This window comes from Vigna unguiculata, chromosome 3 (assembly GCF_004118075.2).
Source record: "Vigna unguiculata cultivar IT97K-499-35 chromosome 3, ASM411807v1, whole genome shotgun sequence".
Lineage (NCBI taxonomy): Eukaryota > Viridiplantae > Streptophyta > Magnoliopsida > Fabales > Fabaceae > Vigna > Vigna unguiculata.
Window position 1 is genome coordinate 175,121 of NC_040281.1, and position 14,741 is coordinate 189,861.

Below are 14,741 nucleotides of genomic sequence, written 5' to 3' on the forward strand. Positions count from 1 at the left end.
GATTAAGTTCAAAATTCAAAATTTATTTTTTATAAATTAAATTTACATTAAATTTTCTATAACTTTGTTCATAATATCGATATCATAGAATTTGGCAGATTTTTTGTTGGGGACAACAAGGCCAAATTTTAACATGGGATGAACTTGGCTGACTTTCGGTCGGGGTCGACCAAATTTTGGTCGAGCTCAACTTGGTCGAATTCGGCCAAATTTTGGCTAGGGTCGACTCGGTCGAATCTTGGCTGGGGTCGACTCGGTCGAATATTGGCTAGGGTCGACTCGGCCAAATTCAAACGAATTTTGGTCGGGGACGACATGACCAAATTTGGCTAGGGTCAACTCGACAAAATTTCAGTCGAGATCGACTTAACTGGATTCGACCGAATTTCGACCAGGGTCGATTTTGCCTAATACAACCAAATTTTGGCCATAGACGACTTGGCCAAATATGACCACATTTGGCCAGGGCCTGATCAGTCAAATTTCGGTGAGGGTTGACTCCACTAAATTCGTCGGCCGAAAACAACTCGACTGAATATGGCCAATTTTTTATCATGACCGACTCAGTTGAATACAATCAAAATTCGTTCAAGACTTACTCGACCGAATACAGCTAAATTTGGCTTAGGGCCGACTCGACCAAATTTTGATCATGACCAACTCGACTGAATTCGACCAAATTTAGGTCAGGACTGACTCGCCTGAATATGACCAAATTTCGATCACGATCGACTCTGTCGAATACGACCAAATCCAAGCCATGACCAACTCAGTCAATTTTTGGTCAAGGCCAACACGATCGAATTTTGACCGGAGCCGACTTGACTGAATTCGGCCGAATTTAGATCGTGACCAACTAATTTGAATACAACAAAATTTCATCATAGGTCGTCTCAGCCGAATACAGTCAAATTTAGGCAAGAGTCGGGTCAGGTAAATCTCAATTGGGACCAACTCAATTGAATTTTGACTGAATTTTTATTGGAGTCAACTAGGCTGTATACAACCAATTTTTGGTCGCGGTTGTCTCGGATAAATACGGTCAAATTTTGTCTATGTCGACTCACTCCAATGCAGTCAAATTTGGGTCGAAGTGAACTCAACTGAATACTTTCAAATTTTATCTAGGACCAGCTGGGCCAAATTTCGATCGGGCCGACTTGACTGAATTTGGTCAAATTTTATATAGGGTCTCGCCAACTTAATCAAATACGACTAGATTTTAGTTAATCCATCTCAACCTTTCTATATACATATGCTTTTTGTCACCCAATTCTATTATTGCAGTAGTAGAGAAATTATGTTGTCATGTTGTTTATTCTAAATAAATATAACATATGTACTTCGGTGCATTCCCATCATTTGAAAAAAAAAAAAAAACATATATTCTTCAACCCTTATTAACACTCATTTTCTAAAAAATAAATCTTTACTTCCCTACTTTCAAAATCAAGTGTATGTTTATCCCCCAATAATAATTTTTTGATAAAATCAGAGTGATTTTAAATATTGAATTGGATATTAATACCAATAACTATATGAAAATGTTACCTTTATTAATTTATGTTCAATGTTCTTTTCCATCTTTTATTCTGCTTTTCATTTGGTTGCATAACATAAAATTGTTGGAAATTTACACACCTTCAATGTTTAGAGTTTGTGTTTTTAATTCATTAGACTTCCTTAAAGCACCATTTTCTTTATATACTTCTAAGTTACTCTTTCTTATTTAGGTATTTTATATGAACAAAATCTAATTAATATTATCTTTTACAAGTACATGAATATGCATACCATTTAATATAAATTAATAAAGAAAAATATTTAAAAGTATAATATATGGTTACACATTTTTTTACCATATGAGATGAGTAACCAAACTCAAGGAAATAATTGATATTTCTATTTTATATCATTACATGATATAAATAATTATAATAAGACAAGTTTGGATTGGATTCATTAATTATAAATAGTGTGTTGAAATTGAAAAGTGGATCGGACTGAACCCTACATCGGAAGTGTTCTGTTCGGCGGAGAGAGAAATAGAGAAAGAAAATGGAGGAAGGTAAACTGAGAGAGCTGAAGCAGTTCATAGAGTCATGCAGGTCCAATCCATCACTCCTCCACAACCCATCCCTTTCCTTCTTCAAGGCTTATCTCCTCAGGTTTCGTTTTCTTCCCATTTTTTCATCTCTTTCTTCCAATTCACCCTCACTCGCTCACACTCTCCCTCTGATGCAGCCTCGGTGCTCGCATCCCTCCCCAACCCAAAACGGTGATTCTCCCTTCCCCTGTTCATATCTTCTAAATCAGTTTTGGAATCTCTGTTTTCTATTACTCACTCAACTTGTGCAGGAACCAGGTGATTTTTATGAGACCAAGCCAGACCCTCCTTTATCTGCTCAAGACGACCTTGTAGAATCTGATATAGAGTTGGATAATGCTGATGTTGTTGAACCCGATAATGACCCTCCTCAAAAGGTATGCTATCTTCTGTATGGACTCACTGCAATGCCTTTCACTCTCAACAACTCTGTAATTTAAACCGTATTGCTATTGCAGATGGGAGATCCTTCTGTTGAAGTGACGGAAGAAAACAGGAATGCTGCTCAACTAGCAAAGTCAAAAGCAGTCGATGCTATCTCAGAAGGCAATTCAATTCATGATTACTTATAGTTTACTCTCTTTCTTTTGAATCTCTCAACTTAAGCTTTTTGGACATTCTTGTTGTTTGACAATTGTGTTATTCTTTTTAATGAATTTTTAGGTAATTTGGACGAAGCACTGGACCAACTGACAGAAGCTATTTTGTTGAATCCCCAATCAGCTATACTTTATGCAACAAGAGGTATGCATTCTCTCGGACCAGAATCAAATGCCTTCCAATAAATTTCTTTTGCTATTGTTTTCTTTCCACTTTCCACTTTATTGTGTGTTTTACCTTCTGTATCATTTGGAAATCTCGATTTCTTGTTTTCAGCTAGTGTCTTTGTGAAACTGAAGAAGCCAAACGCTGCTATACGGGATGCTGACACAGCCTTGAAGGTTTATTCTATTCCTCATCTCATAGAAAAATGGTATGAAAGCAATATCTGTGCCACGAGTTTCTGTACTCAAAGGTCTATTATTTGTTCCAGATTAACCCAGATTCAGCCAAAGGATACAAAATAAGAGGAATGTCGAGGGCTATGTTGGGACTATGGGAAGAAGCAGCAAGTGACCTTCATGTGGCTTCAAAGTTAGATTATGATGAAGAGCTAAGTACCGTACTTAAAAAGGTAATTTGCCTTCTTTCGACAGATGAAACCTGCGGAAGGTATTGTTGTTCTGTTTCTAATTGTATTTTTTTTTTTGGCTGGACAGGTTGAACCTAATGCCCGCAAAATTGAGGAGCATAGGAGAAAGTATGATCGCTTAAGAAAACAAAAGCAGCAGAAAGGAGATCCTGTCAAGACTGAAGCTTCTGTTAAGAAGGAGCAAGAAACTGAAACTCAAGTAAGTATAGATATATTTTCAGTGATTTAGCGATCTCTTTGGTAATTAGAGCATACATGATAAGATACACATTGGATGCCCCTTGGTGCTTGTATTACAAGGAATATTGCTATTCTTTTAAAATTTTGAGATACAGCATCAATACTTTGAATGGGTCTACATTGACCCAAAGTTCCATTTTTTCCTTTGTCATTAAAGCTACAGATAATGGTAAGCAATAACATAGAGTGAGGACTTCTTTTTAGTTGGACTGGTGATTGGTTGTGGGCAATATTTTGTTAAATGTCTGTGTATATATGTATGGCATGTAAATTTTGTAGGATCTTATGATCCTTGTCATAATTCCATGTTTTAGGCATGTAATGGTCTTTTGCAGTTTAGAAAGGTAAACCGAACCATTTTTTGTCCTATGTTGTTGGGTGGATGATACAAGTAGTATTAGATGAATATACTTCATTAATAACTAACCAATTAAGAATTGGTTATTGTCCTTTAGTTATAGTTGGAGCAAAGAATAGTTAATCTCAAGATCATTTTCAAGCATTATTTTTCTAAAATAGTTGACAATTTTTCCATTTTATGACCTACAGGACTCCCAAAGTAAATTAAAATTTCTTACATAAAAGAATCTAGAAACTAGATTGTTATATATATATATATATATATATTTGTGTCATTATATAATATATGATTTCTTATAAAATGCAACAAAAAGTCCTTCCCCAATTAAAACAAACAACTATACTATCTTCATTAACATTTGCAAATATGGCAGATATAATTAAAAGATAAGCATTATAATATCATAAGTTTATTGACATTGAAATATGTGTGAAGTGCTCGAGAAAGACTTGCTCAAAGAACTCTAAAGTTACTTCATATTATTAGTTGAGAAAGACATTGAAATAGGTAGGCTAAAGTCAAGAAATCTGCTACCGAAGGTCTTTCCTCTCTTTATTAGTTGAGTTACTTCATATCCTTCTCTTTTCTTTTTTGGTTAAAAGGAGGGCCAAATGCCAATAACCTTTTCTTCTGATTCTATTTGTGGTAATTCTATCTAAGGTGCCAGTATCGTACATATCATATCCTGTGTATGTTAAGATTTCCCAGACAAAACATTAGGAAAGGAGTTACGAAAGGAAAAAAAAAAAGTAGGGGGGCAGTGTAGAATGTATGATACTGTTATTTTTCGTTACCAGGAGAACAGCAGTGTAGAATCTCTGATCCTGGCTCCAAAGAGTAAGGTTTGTTCATTGTTAAATTCCATAGGTTGTTGAGACTGGAAATAGGGTCCCCTAAGATATAATGATAAGTAAATTCCTGCCAAGTATGCTATAATCTAGGTTTACCTATGGGCATATACTAAGTTTCCAATATGATCATAAAGTAGACAATCAGACACGAAAATACTAAAAAATAACTTGATTGTTATTTGTAACCCTAGTTATGAAGACTGATGACTATAGGATTAAGCAATGAGGGGATTCATTGAGACTCAAGACTAAGTGACTACTTTTAGCTGTTTTTTCATAGACATATGTTTTGCAACCTTAACTCCTCTTACCGTTGCCAGGTAAAATCTTGATTTTGGGTATCTAGTATGTAACTATGTTTATTCTTTTTATTATCAAGTATTGTTTTCAACGGATGTAGTTTCTATAGGCTACTGTTTGTGATAACATTGTGATGTAACAAATTACAATCTGTCATTTCCTATGAATTCATACTTCTATAGTTGTCCTATTACATTCTATTTACTCCTTCATTGGAATGCAATATGTAGTGACGGGGAGTTGTTCACTCTCTATATGAACCTTAATAACTGTGCTATGGGATGATCTAGTTATAGCTAAGTTTTTTTTTTATGTTGACTTGTTTTCAGGTTCAAGAAGCCTTATCTGCTTTAAAAGATGGTAAGTCTTTATATTTCTCATCTGGCGATGGTAAAACGTTTTTTTGTTGACTTCTTTGTCTTGCAGTTAATGTGAAAAATAAAAACAGTACACAATATTTCATTGTCTGATCTGTTTCGGCATCATACGTTTCATGTGGCTGTGGTAAACGCTTTAGTATGCATATTTTCGTCATAATTGCTCACCTGCATTATGGGCTTACAAGTTTGATGGAAACACATGGATATTGGCCTGAATTTATGTCACAAACCATTCTTGGTTGTGTAATTAAAAACTACTTTGCAAATTGGGCCCAACTTCATGGTGTAGGATGTAGAGCAGTAAGATGTTACGTTACCTAATTAGACTAAAAACTCATACGATATTGTGGCATTTGTAGCATGTTTGATTCTGATATTTCATTTTTATTCCTAAAAGAACAGTTGTTGCATTTTTTCTTGACTTTCCTTGAATTTGTATTTAATTTAATGACCTATTACATTTGTGGCATTCTAAAGGGCAAGTCATTGGTATTCATTCTACTGGCGAATTGGAAAAGAAGTTAAGTGCTGCATCAAAGACATCACGATTGGCGATCCTGTATTTTACTGCAACGTGGTGTGGCCCTTGTCGCTTCATTTCCCCCATTTATACAAGCTTGGCTGAAAAGCACCCAAAAGTTGTTTTTTTGAAAATTGACATAGATGAGGCCAGAGATGTTGCTGCAAGCTGGAATATTAGCAGTGTTCCCACATTTTTCTTTGTTAAGAATGGCAAAGAGGTTGATAGTGTAGTGGGGGCAGACAAAAGTACACTTGAAAGAAAGATTGCACAACATGCTGGCTCTCATTAAGTGAAATACCTTATAAAGAGTCTGATTTCAGTTTACATGTCCATAGCGTAATTCAAAGGCTAGGAGTAATGTAGTTAATATGTGTTATGCCTAGACGTTTCCACTGTCTGATTCCATGTACAAAATGTTAGTGTTGATTTGGAACGAGTTTCAAATTTTAAAGCTGATTTTAGGTTTGTGATTACTGTAATGGGAGGACGGAAGTAAACCTTGATAAAAATTGTTAATGAGTTTTGGAATCGGAGCCTTTGCTGCTGGGTCCAACTGGGGCAAAGTTGTTTTCTTCTTGTCAAGGAAGATACATGAAAGATTGACTTCCTATCCAAATATGCCGACGGTTACATTGAAAAGTTTTGGGTGGGTCAGGTTTTCTCTATCCCTGTCTTTCTCTCTTATCATTCCTTTATGTTTCTAGAGGATGCAAATTGTGGTGATTGATAGGAGGGGTTGTAGTTTAACATTGATCATGGTATGAACGGAGTACAATGGTGGTCGGGCTAGGTTGGTGTTATTATATCCATCTTCCCCGTTATAACAAGTTTACTTATGATGATTTTTTGTTTCCTCAGAGCAATTAATTGTGGTAATTTCGTAAACATAAAAATTGCCAGTCGCACCTTAGGAACAGAAGCAGAAAACTCGCAAGCTTCTTAAACTGAATATATTCTCATGAATATGATAGCAATGATACAAGAAATAAATAACGTAACCTCAGTGACCTTCAGCTTTTTAGCAGGCCGGAGCATTATATGAACAGGTTATACGAATAAAAAGGGGCGGTAAATGATTCATTTTCTCTCGTTCTTGGAGTAAAATCTCAAAACCAAATAGAAGAACAACCTGTAAAGAACACCCCAACCCAGCAGGATTAAAATGTCATACCATATGTTTTGCATTTTGATATCCATCGAGGACAAGATATCTACACCTAACAAGCAGTTATCTGGCAGACTGGAGTTATGATGTTTGCTGGGCTTCAAGTCTCCTAATGGTCCGGGGGATAATTCTGCTTTGTTTCCTGTGTAGCAGTCGAGGTTCTTGAATTCATTTGTTAGCAATGCCTCAAATGGGTATTTGATTGCAGAAACATAGTGAAGCCACCTCCAATAAATGGGTATCTGAGTTTGCTTGAGGAAGAAACCGCAGGTCAAAAAGAAGAGTGCTGTTGTGGCTATGACTACTGCATACCCTGTGATGTAACTAGGCACAAGCGCACTGACAAGCATCACATATGCATTAGTGGTAATAAGCGAGGCATAAAGTGTGAGCCAGAAATACCAGAGACTGCTTTTCAACCGGAGCATTTCTCTGGTTATGGCAGCAAATGTGAGTCCTTGAACAGCGAAAAATGGGAGGTAAACAATGAGGGAAGAAATAACATATGAAGAAGCACGGTAAGCGTTGTGGGAAGTCTCCCTGATGAAGATGAACCTCTCCATGATGAAAGATGGGACTGCGTCATTGGAGGAAAAGAAAACAAGGCACACCGCAAAGATGTAGAAATTGAGGAGCCTATTGATGTCTTTGAAAGAATGATGACTCAGATTTCCAAAAATGCTGGACAGGATGAGTGCCATAACAGTTAACACAATCTCACGGGAGAGGAAGAGTTCCGGGGTGCGAATTACATTTAGTGCTGTTCGCCACGAGAGCACTGCAACCTCACGCAACCATGGGTTTGCGTACTTGGATCCTAAAACTGGCTCATCAACCACTTCCTCAATCTCAAATCCTTCAAGAGAAGGGGCATATGAAGTTTCCGAGTAGTCCATAGACTGACCATCCACCGCAGGAGTTTGGGGGCGATAAGGATACCGATAAGCTGCAGAATATTGGTAGGAAACTGCACTTCTTGGTCCTGACATGGGTGTTTTCCCAGGCGTCCATCCTGGTGTTCTTGCCGGAGTCCATGATGGTTGCCGCCGCGGCGTTCCTACCACACCATGGTAAAGCCAGATAGAGAAATCTTTGGCCGAGAAATCTTTGTAGAACTGAGAAGCCAAACGTGGGTGAACACCACTGGTCATATTCCTTGGTGTTGGGACACTGTTCCTTTCTAGGGAGTTATCGAAATTGTCATCATCGTCATCCTCGTCGCGATAACTAAACTGTGCAGAATGAGGTTGTTGTGTTCCAGCAGTAAATCCTTGGCTGCGTAGGCTAATCAAGTGCTTAGATGCAGGGGTGTTCCTTCTGAAAGATGTCCTTGGAGTTTTTGGAACAGGGGTCATGGCTGCGGGGTCAGGTTTGAGGCCATCTCGTTGGAATTGGATTAGGGGGTCAAGCCCAACCGTTGCTTGATCATATTCACTAATAACATCTAGAAGATACTCAATACTGTTTTCTCCATCAGGCACAGGCCTTCCAAATCTGGACATGTGAGCTTGTAGTGCATCTGGCTTGCCCATGTATATCAATCTTCCCCTACAGCACCATCAAGCACAAAAGCATATCTGGTCAGAATTTGTTTTTCATGTTATGTTGTGAATATATTGTTCTAGTTCATCCATGTGAAGTACTAGTGTTTCTCTTTGTTTTTTTTAACAGCACATAGTTCTAACTTGTTCTCTTCTCTCGTCATAAACTGATGTATTCAATATCTTTTTTGGTGTTCCTATCATTGCCTATCAGTTTCAGATGGTGTATGTAATAAAGCTTAATATATCGCCTCATTTAGGCTCTTTAGACAGTAATATAAACATCATACATAGGATTTATCCAGAAAAGAAAATATAGGCTGTGAGATTTTCACCTTGCAAGGACGGTGATCTGATCCAGGAGCATTTGAATTCTAAATGAAGGCTGGTGTATGGTCATAAGGACAACGCTTCCTCCTCGAGCTATGTCTTTAACCTTTTCTACAACACTGTAAGCACTTGTAGAGTCAAGGCCTGAGGTAGGTTCGTCAAGAAACAGAAGTGATGGCTTATGGATGATGTCTATGCCAATAGATACCCTTCGTCGTTCCCCTCCTGACACTCCTCTCCTTCCTTCGTCACCAATATATGTATGTGTAGCACTCTGAACAGGGATGAAGTCATTAATCTGCCATTTTATGTCTGTAAATGAGTGTGAGAGAGAGACAACGGATTATATATACCTGTAAGCCCAGTTGGTCAAGGAGTTCATACACCCTCTTCTTCTTTTCTGCCCTGGAAATGGAAGGAGGAAGCCTAACCTCAGCTGCAAACATAAATGTTTCAAAAACCGTCAACATAGGGAAGAGCTGGTCATCTTGCATCACATATGATGACACCATTTTCATGTAGCTTGTAGTAATCTGCACCATAATATAGCATCATTAAGTTAAAGAGAATAGAAAGAGAGAATATCTCCCCTTTTGTTGGTGAAAAGTAAAACATATATCTGATTTGAGTAGAGGAGGTAAGTTTTACTGGTTTTCCATCAATTCTAACTGATCCTTCTAGACTCCCTCTAGCAATTCTCCCTGCCAATGCATCAAGAAAGGTGGATTTTCCAGCACCACTAGGCCCCATGACTGCCATAATTTCACCTTTTACTGCTTGGCCAGAGATGTCATGGAGAAGATATGTTTCTTTGTTGATCCATACTCCATCCTTTTTCTGCTTTTTTATGACACTATACGAGATGTTACTGAATTCAAGGCCATAGCCAGGAGTGAACTTCTGGGGTCCCAGTTGGTTCACATTTCTTCCGATTCCTGGTTTGTCCGAGTCCATTAGTGTCTCTAGGCTTTTATTTCTTCTCGTCCTTTCTGGCCTCGCCATTGGCCTCGCCATTGCAGTGAACTTCAGCAACCACTTTCTGCCCTTTGTTGCTGGTGTTTAAGGGAGGACTTGCTGGTGTTAAAGCGCTAAAGTTGAGCTGTGGATTGTTTAAATAAGAAGGTTATAAGGTATGAAATACGGACAAAGGAGGTGACGGTGAAAATGAAAGCATTTGAATGCAATGCAATGCAATGGAAGATTGTGACTCGAAACAAATTGTCAGACGGCAAATTTTGGATTGGTGCATTCCATTTCTCTTTCTCTTTGGGTTTACCAATACACTTTCTTTGGTTCTACCGAATAGAATGATATTTTTGTGTCACTCTCCATTGATATTTGCTTCCCCTAAACTAATTGTTTAACGTTTAGAGCTACCGTGTTTTGTATGCTAGGATAGCAGGTATTTATGTAAAAACATCACACTGGTATGGTATATCTGTTATGTATGTATTTGGTGATAATCAACTCAACAAAACAAAACAACGCATCAAATTTCAAGGTCCCCTCAAAATTTAATTCAGCATTGACATAATACGAATAGGGTCAGTACGATCGTTTGTAACTATATGCGCATATTCCAAAAAGGATTCTTCATAAATTATAATAAAAGTGTTCAAAGTAACAATTCATCATTCTCTCTCAACTCATGCATTGAAACACGCCATTTTGTGTTGAAATTCATAAAATGTTTTCGTATGTTTAAACCACCAAGTCAATTGCCCAACAAGTATTGGTTTCCTTGGAGAGGATGTACACGTGTGTAAGTAAGAGTGATGGATGGTAAACACTAATATACAACACTTCAACTAAAATCCATGGACTAACTAAAGTTACTGTTGAATATATTGAATGAAAACTGTTTTTTCTTAATACCATTAATTTAATTCATATTTTTCAATAAATTTCTTTTATTCTTGACATCAAACCCCAGCTTTCTTTAGAGAAATACCATTAAATTTTAACTACCAATTATTTTTTTTTAATTAGTGTGGATTAGACATTTCTTTTATTTCCACATCCGTCTGAGTAGCAGTTAGTTGTACTGAGCTGTAAAAAAAACATTTATAATGAAGTCCCTACGGCATTAAAAAAGATTTATGAGAAGTCTTGAATTGTTTATGGTGTAGAATTATTATAAACCTAAAAGAGATTGAATAAGTTAAAAGAGGAATGTGAGATGGATGAGAAGGGAAAGATCGATGATAAAGGTGAAAATATTAAGAGAATTTAAAGGCCGGCCGGCGGCAATCTTAGAGAGATCAGTAGATTCAACATTTGTTTGGAGGATTGTCTTTGTTCTTCTCAATCAACCAAAATCAAATGCACTAATCTTTACACTCTAAAACAAAAAACCTAATCTGCTTCTTCTATATTAACTGTATATAATAAGGGATGAGTGCAGTAGCAGTGGCACTTCCACCACACTGCACAGATTCTGAAGCATATATGGAAAGTGTTGTGTTGTTGAGTTGAGTCTCACTGAAGCAATACCAAAAAGTTAGGCACCAACCCGAGGTGTTGGAACGGTTCAAACTGACCATAGCTTCAATCAGCTACGCTTGATTCTGTGGTTTGATTGAGCCGCGCCAATATCGCGTGCCTTTTCTTCTAACTTTTTTCTTTCTACCTATTTCGTTTAAGTTTGAAGTTTATCGTTATGTTGGATTATAGAGTTTGTGGTCAGTTTTCAATGGTTGATTCCTTAGAAAACATAACCTCAATAGCTGTATTGGTGAACTAAACAACTCCAGAAAATAATGATTCCCAGAACTTCAACATTCGGGTGTATTGAATGTCTTTTTGCAATAACTTTTGGCTTTATGTTTAACTTCTTTTTTTGTATTTTGTTCGAATGCTAGACAAAGTTTACATGTTTGTATAATCACCTTAAATGTTTTCGCTTTTCTTTACAATCACCTTAAGTGATATCTTCTGGGTAATATAAATGAGGGTATTTTACATTCATGGGCTAATTTTGAAAAAAAGTTACTAAAATAGATAATTTTTTTTTAAATTACTTAAAGTTGTGTTTTAATTATTTTTGTTTTTTAAATAATAAAGAATGTTTGTAAAAACTATTTATTTTTTCAAGAGGTTAAATAGTGTTCTAAAACACGACTACGATAAAAAAATTAATTGAAAACGTCTTCTTAAGTTCTAACATTTTGTTTTACAGTGAAACTTCACTTAAAAAAAAGGTGAAGCTGTACTTTATAACAAGATGTCAATATTCTTTTGGTAAAGTAATAAAAAAGTGTCCTTTGCAAAGTGTCTTCTTCATTAAAAAAATTATTTTAAAATACAACTTACTCAAAACCTATAATCTCTTAAAATTTACCAATTTTTATAATCGTCGGGAATAAAGCCAATAACGTCATATAACTTGTATATGACAAATGAGAACCCAGCTTCAATATAGTATTACGCAACTCAAAATACAAATAATGTCATTTCTTTTTCTTTCCATTATATTTGAATATTCCATTACAACATTGTTTTTTATTATTCAGAACAATATGTTCTTATATTGTTCTTATATATATAATGCTTCCTAGGTTTGTATTGTATCATTATAAATATATTAAATAATTTTATTGAATAAAGAAAAAAATTAACTTACACAAGCATTCATTATTCATTATGCTCTTCGGCGACAAAAAAATTCCTCAATCGAATCTCCATCACCAAACTCCTACACAACTTCAACGCCGCAAACACATCTACAATCTATTTCAATTCTTCCATTAAGTACATGCTAATCTTATATTTCAGAATATAAAATTGATCAGTGAGGGTTAAACAAAAAATAGGCTTCAGAGATGTTTTGTGAGTAAAATGGTTATAAGAGGAGAGACGTAAAAAGAAAAAGAAAAAAAAAAAACAGAAATATAAGAGCATCTGAATGCAAGAAGCGTATTGAAGAACAGGACATGCACTCATATCTGCTCAATCATCGTTCTGGGCAACGTAAAGGGCTGAATACGCTATTTCATCAATCAAAGCGCATCAGTGACGCAAACTAATTGCCTTTTCAAACCACTGTTAAATTAAAACAACATCAAACCAATTCAAAATCTCACTCTGCGGAACACCGAAACAGGGTTATTTTGCCTTCCACCCGTCTTTACTTATATAGATTAGGAAGAGGACACAAACCCTAAATAGCTCAGATTTCGGACGTTGATGGGTTGGGTCTGACTCCATGTATTCCCACCAACTTTTATTTAACGGCTTTTGCTTCCTACGCCCCATCATTACTAAATGCAACTCACACTGACTAAAAAGACCGAAATACCCACATTTGTTGTATCCCTGCGGCAACGTTGTTGCTGTCATCGTTGACATCATCGCATTCGTTGCTGAGTAAGAAGAAAAGAGGAAGAATACTGCAAAAGAAGAAGAGAGGAAACAGGAAAAAAACTCGTTCCGGAAAACTCTCTGTAATGAATTTCATGTATTCTGATAAAGATTATTGATTATTCAGAAAAACTTGTGGAAATTCTATTTCAGAAATCCTATTCTAGAAATTTTGTTCAAGAAATTCCGTTCTAAAAATTATATATTCTGAAAAATTCTAGAAATTTACTTCTAAATTTCCAAAACAAGTAATCGACAAATCACTTTTTAAGAAGAGTAAAATGATTATTTAAAAAATTAGGAGTGCGGGAAGCAAAAGCCTTATCTAAGTTCACCTCCACCTTTTGAAAATTCCAAATTCGCCCTGATCTTCCCCACCGAGTCCTCTCTCCTGCTCACACATCTCCATCTTCTTGCACGCCTAACTATGGAAAAAGAAAATAGTTTTCATTATATAAAAACTACCTAAAAATTTTCTATAAAATTTTCAAGTAGAATTAATGGTAAAACAAAATGAACCAAAATGACTTTCCCCGGAGTATGGGTGGATATGGTGAGGGTGAATGTGAGAGGAAAAGGAGTTCATGGATGCGGTGTGGTGCAGAGGTTGCAGCGACACGGCACCAGAGAGGAGAGATATTTAAGAAATATTTAGAAAAAAGAAGCGTGGATATAAAAAAGAAAGACGCTCTCATTCCATAATATGCAGACAAATAATCATTTCTTAGCAATTGGATTTTACACCTCCTTATTTTCCTCCTACATTCTTCCCATTGTAGTGTGATGACCTTTTAAATTTTTTTATCTTTCTCAGAGTATATAATATGACATTTACTAAAATACCTTCAAATTATACGTTCCAAAAAATTCTAAAAAACACATTTCTGAATAAACTTTCGGAATGCATTAGGGAAATAAATAATCAACTATCTCAATTTAACTATTTTACATCACTTCATAATAAAATTTATTATTCATATTTCTAGAATAATTCAAAATATATTATAGGTTATTTTTCATTTTTTTAACAAAACGGATAACAGATACATTTTTTCATGCATGTTGCGTAGCGAATAAACAGTGTCCGACCCATTGCCATCACTGATTAGAACATTGATCGGTCACATGATGAAATTACGTTGTTCTGTTTTAACTATTATTTTTGAGCCAAACTTCACAACAAAAGGTCAAGTTTAATGACAAAACTCGTTGAGTAATCATGAATAGGACCTAAGGTGTAAGTGATTTATTAACTGCAAAGATGTAGCTGATCTTGCAGCAATTTCTTGAGTAGCATATCAATGATGATAGTTATTTCATCTCTGTTCATACAAGAAGAAAACAGGAAGTGTTTTAATCATCAAAGTGGTATAGAAGTGGAGTGGAGTGGAG

General features: G+C 36.0%; 2 protein-coding genes across 3 annotated transcripts; one reads left to right on the forward strand and one right to left on the reverse strand.

Moving 5' to 3' along the window:
• Positions 1 to 1,980: 1,980 nt before the first annotated feature.
• On the forward strand, positions 1,981 to 6,757 carry LOC114178034 (TPR repeat-containing thioredoxin TDX). 2 transcript variants are annotated; one of them, XM_028063708.1, is made up of 10 exons: positions 1,981 to 2,168; positions 2,245 to 2,278; positions 2,359 to 2,484; positions 2,566 to 2,653; positions 2,771 to 2,851; positions 2,984 to 3,048; positions 3,141 to 3,281; positions 3,367 to 3,498; positions 5,381 to 5,411; positions 5,909 to 6,757. In XM_028063708.1, the coding sequence occupies exons 1-10, from the start codon at positions 2,059 to 2,061 to the stop codon at positions 6,241 to 6,243; spliced, it is 1,143 nt and encodes a 380-aa protein (XP_027919509.1). In that variant the 5' UTR covers positions 1,981 to 2,058; the 3' UTR covers positions 6,244 to 6,757. The 2 variants fall into 2 exon arrangements, with proteins under 2 accessions (XP_027919509.1, XP_027919510.1); XM_028063709.1 differs by having other exon boundaries at positions 1,985 to 2,168; positions 2,366 to 2,484.
• A 110-nt stretch (positions 6,758 to 6,867) lies between these two features.
• Positions 6,868 to 10,457, reverse strand: LOC114178036 (ABC transporter G family member 17-like). Its single transcript, XM_028063710.1, has 4 exons — positions 9,639 to 10,457; positions 9,344 to 9,523; positions 8,996 to 9,264; positions 6,868 to 8,667 (listed from the first exon to the last, which is right to left on the reverse strand). The coding sequence occupies exons 1-4, from the start codon at positions 10,002 to 10,004 to the stop codon at positions 7,032 to 7,034; spliced, it is 2,451 nt and encodes an 816-aa protein (XP_027919511.1). The 5' UTR covers positions 10,005 to 10,457; the 3' UTR covers positions 6,868 to 7,031.
• Between the last annotated feature and the right edge of the window lie 4,284 nt (positions 10,458 to 14,741).

Coding starts and splice junctions, on each gene's coding strand:
- LOC114178034 (XM_028063708.1), top strand. CDS start 2,059: ATGGAGGAAGGTAAACTGAGAGAGCTGAAGCAGTTCATAGAGTCATGC. Junction 2,279..2,358: donor TCCCTCCCCAACCCAAAACG/GTGATTCTCCCT, acceptor CAACTTGTGCAG/GAACCAGGTGATTTTTATGA. Junction 3,049..3,140: donor ATGCTGACACAGCCTTGAAG/GTTTATTCTATT, acceptor TATTTGTTCCAG/ATTAACCCAGATTCAGCCAA.
- LOC114178036 (XM_028063710.1), bottom strand. CDS start 10,004: ATGGCGAGGCCAATGGCGAGGCCAGAAAGGACGAGAAGAAATAAAAGC. Junction 9,265..9,343: donor TTGACCAACTGGGCTTACAG/GTATATATAATC, acceptor ATCCCTGTTCAG/AGTGCTACACATACATATAT. Junction 8,668..8,995: donor CAGATCACCGTCCTTGCAAG/GTGAAAATCTCA, acceptor ATGGTGCTGTAG/GGGAAGATTGATATACATGG.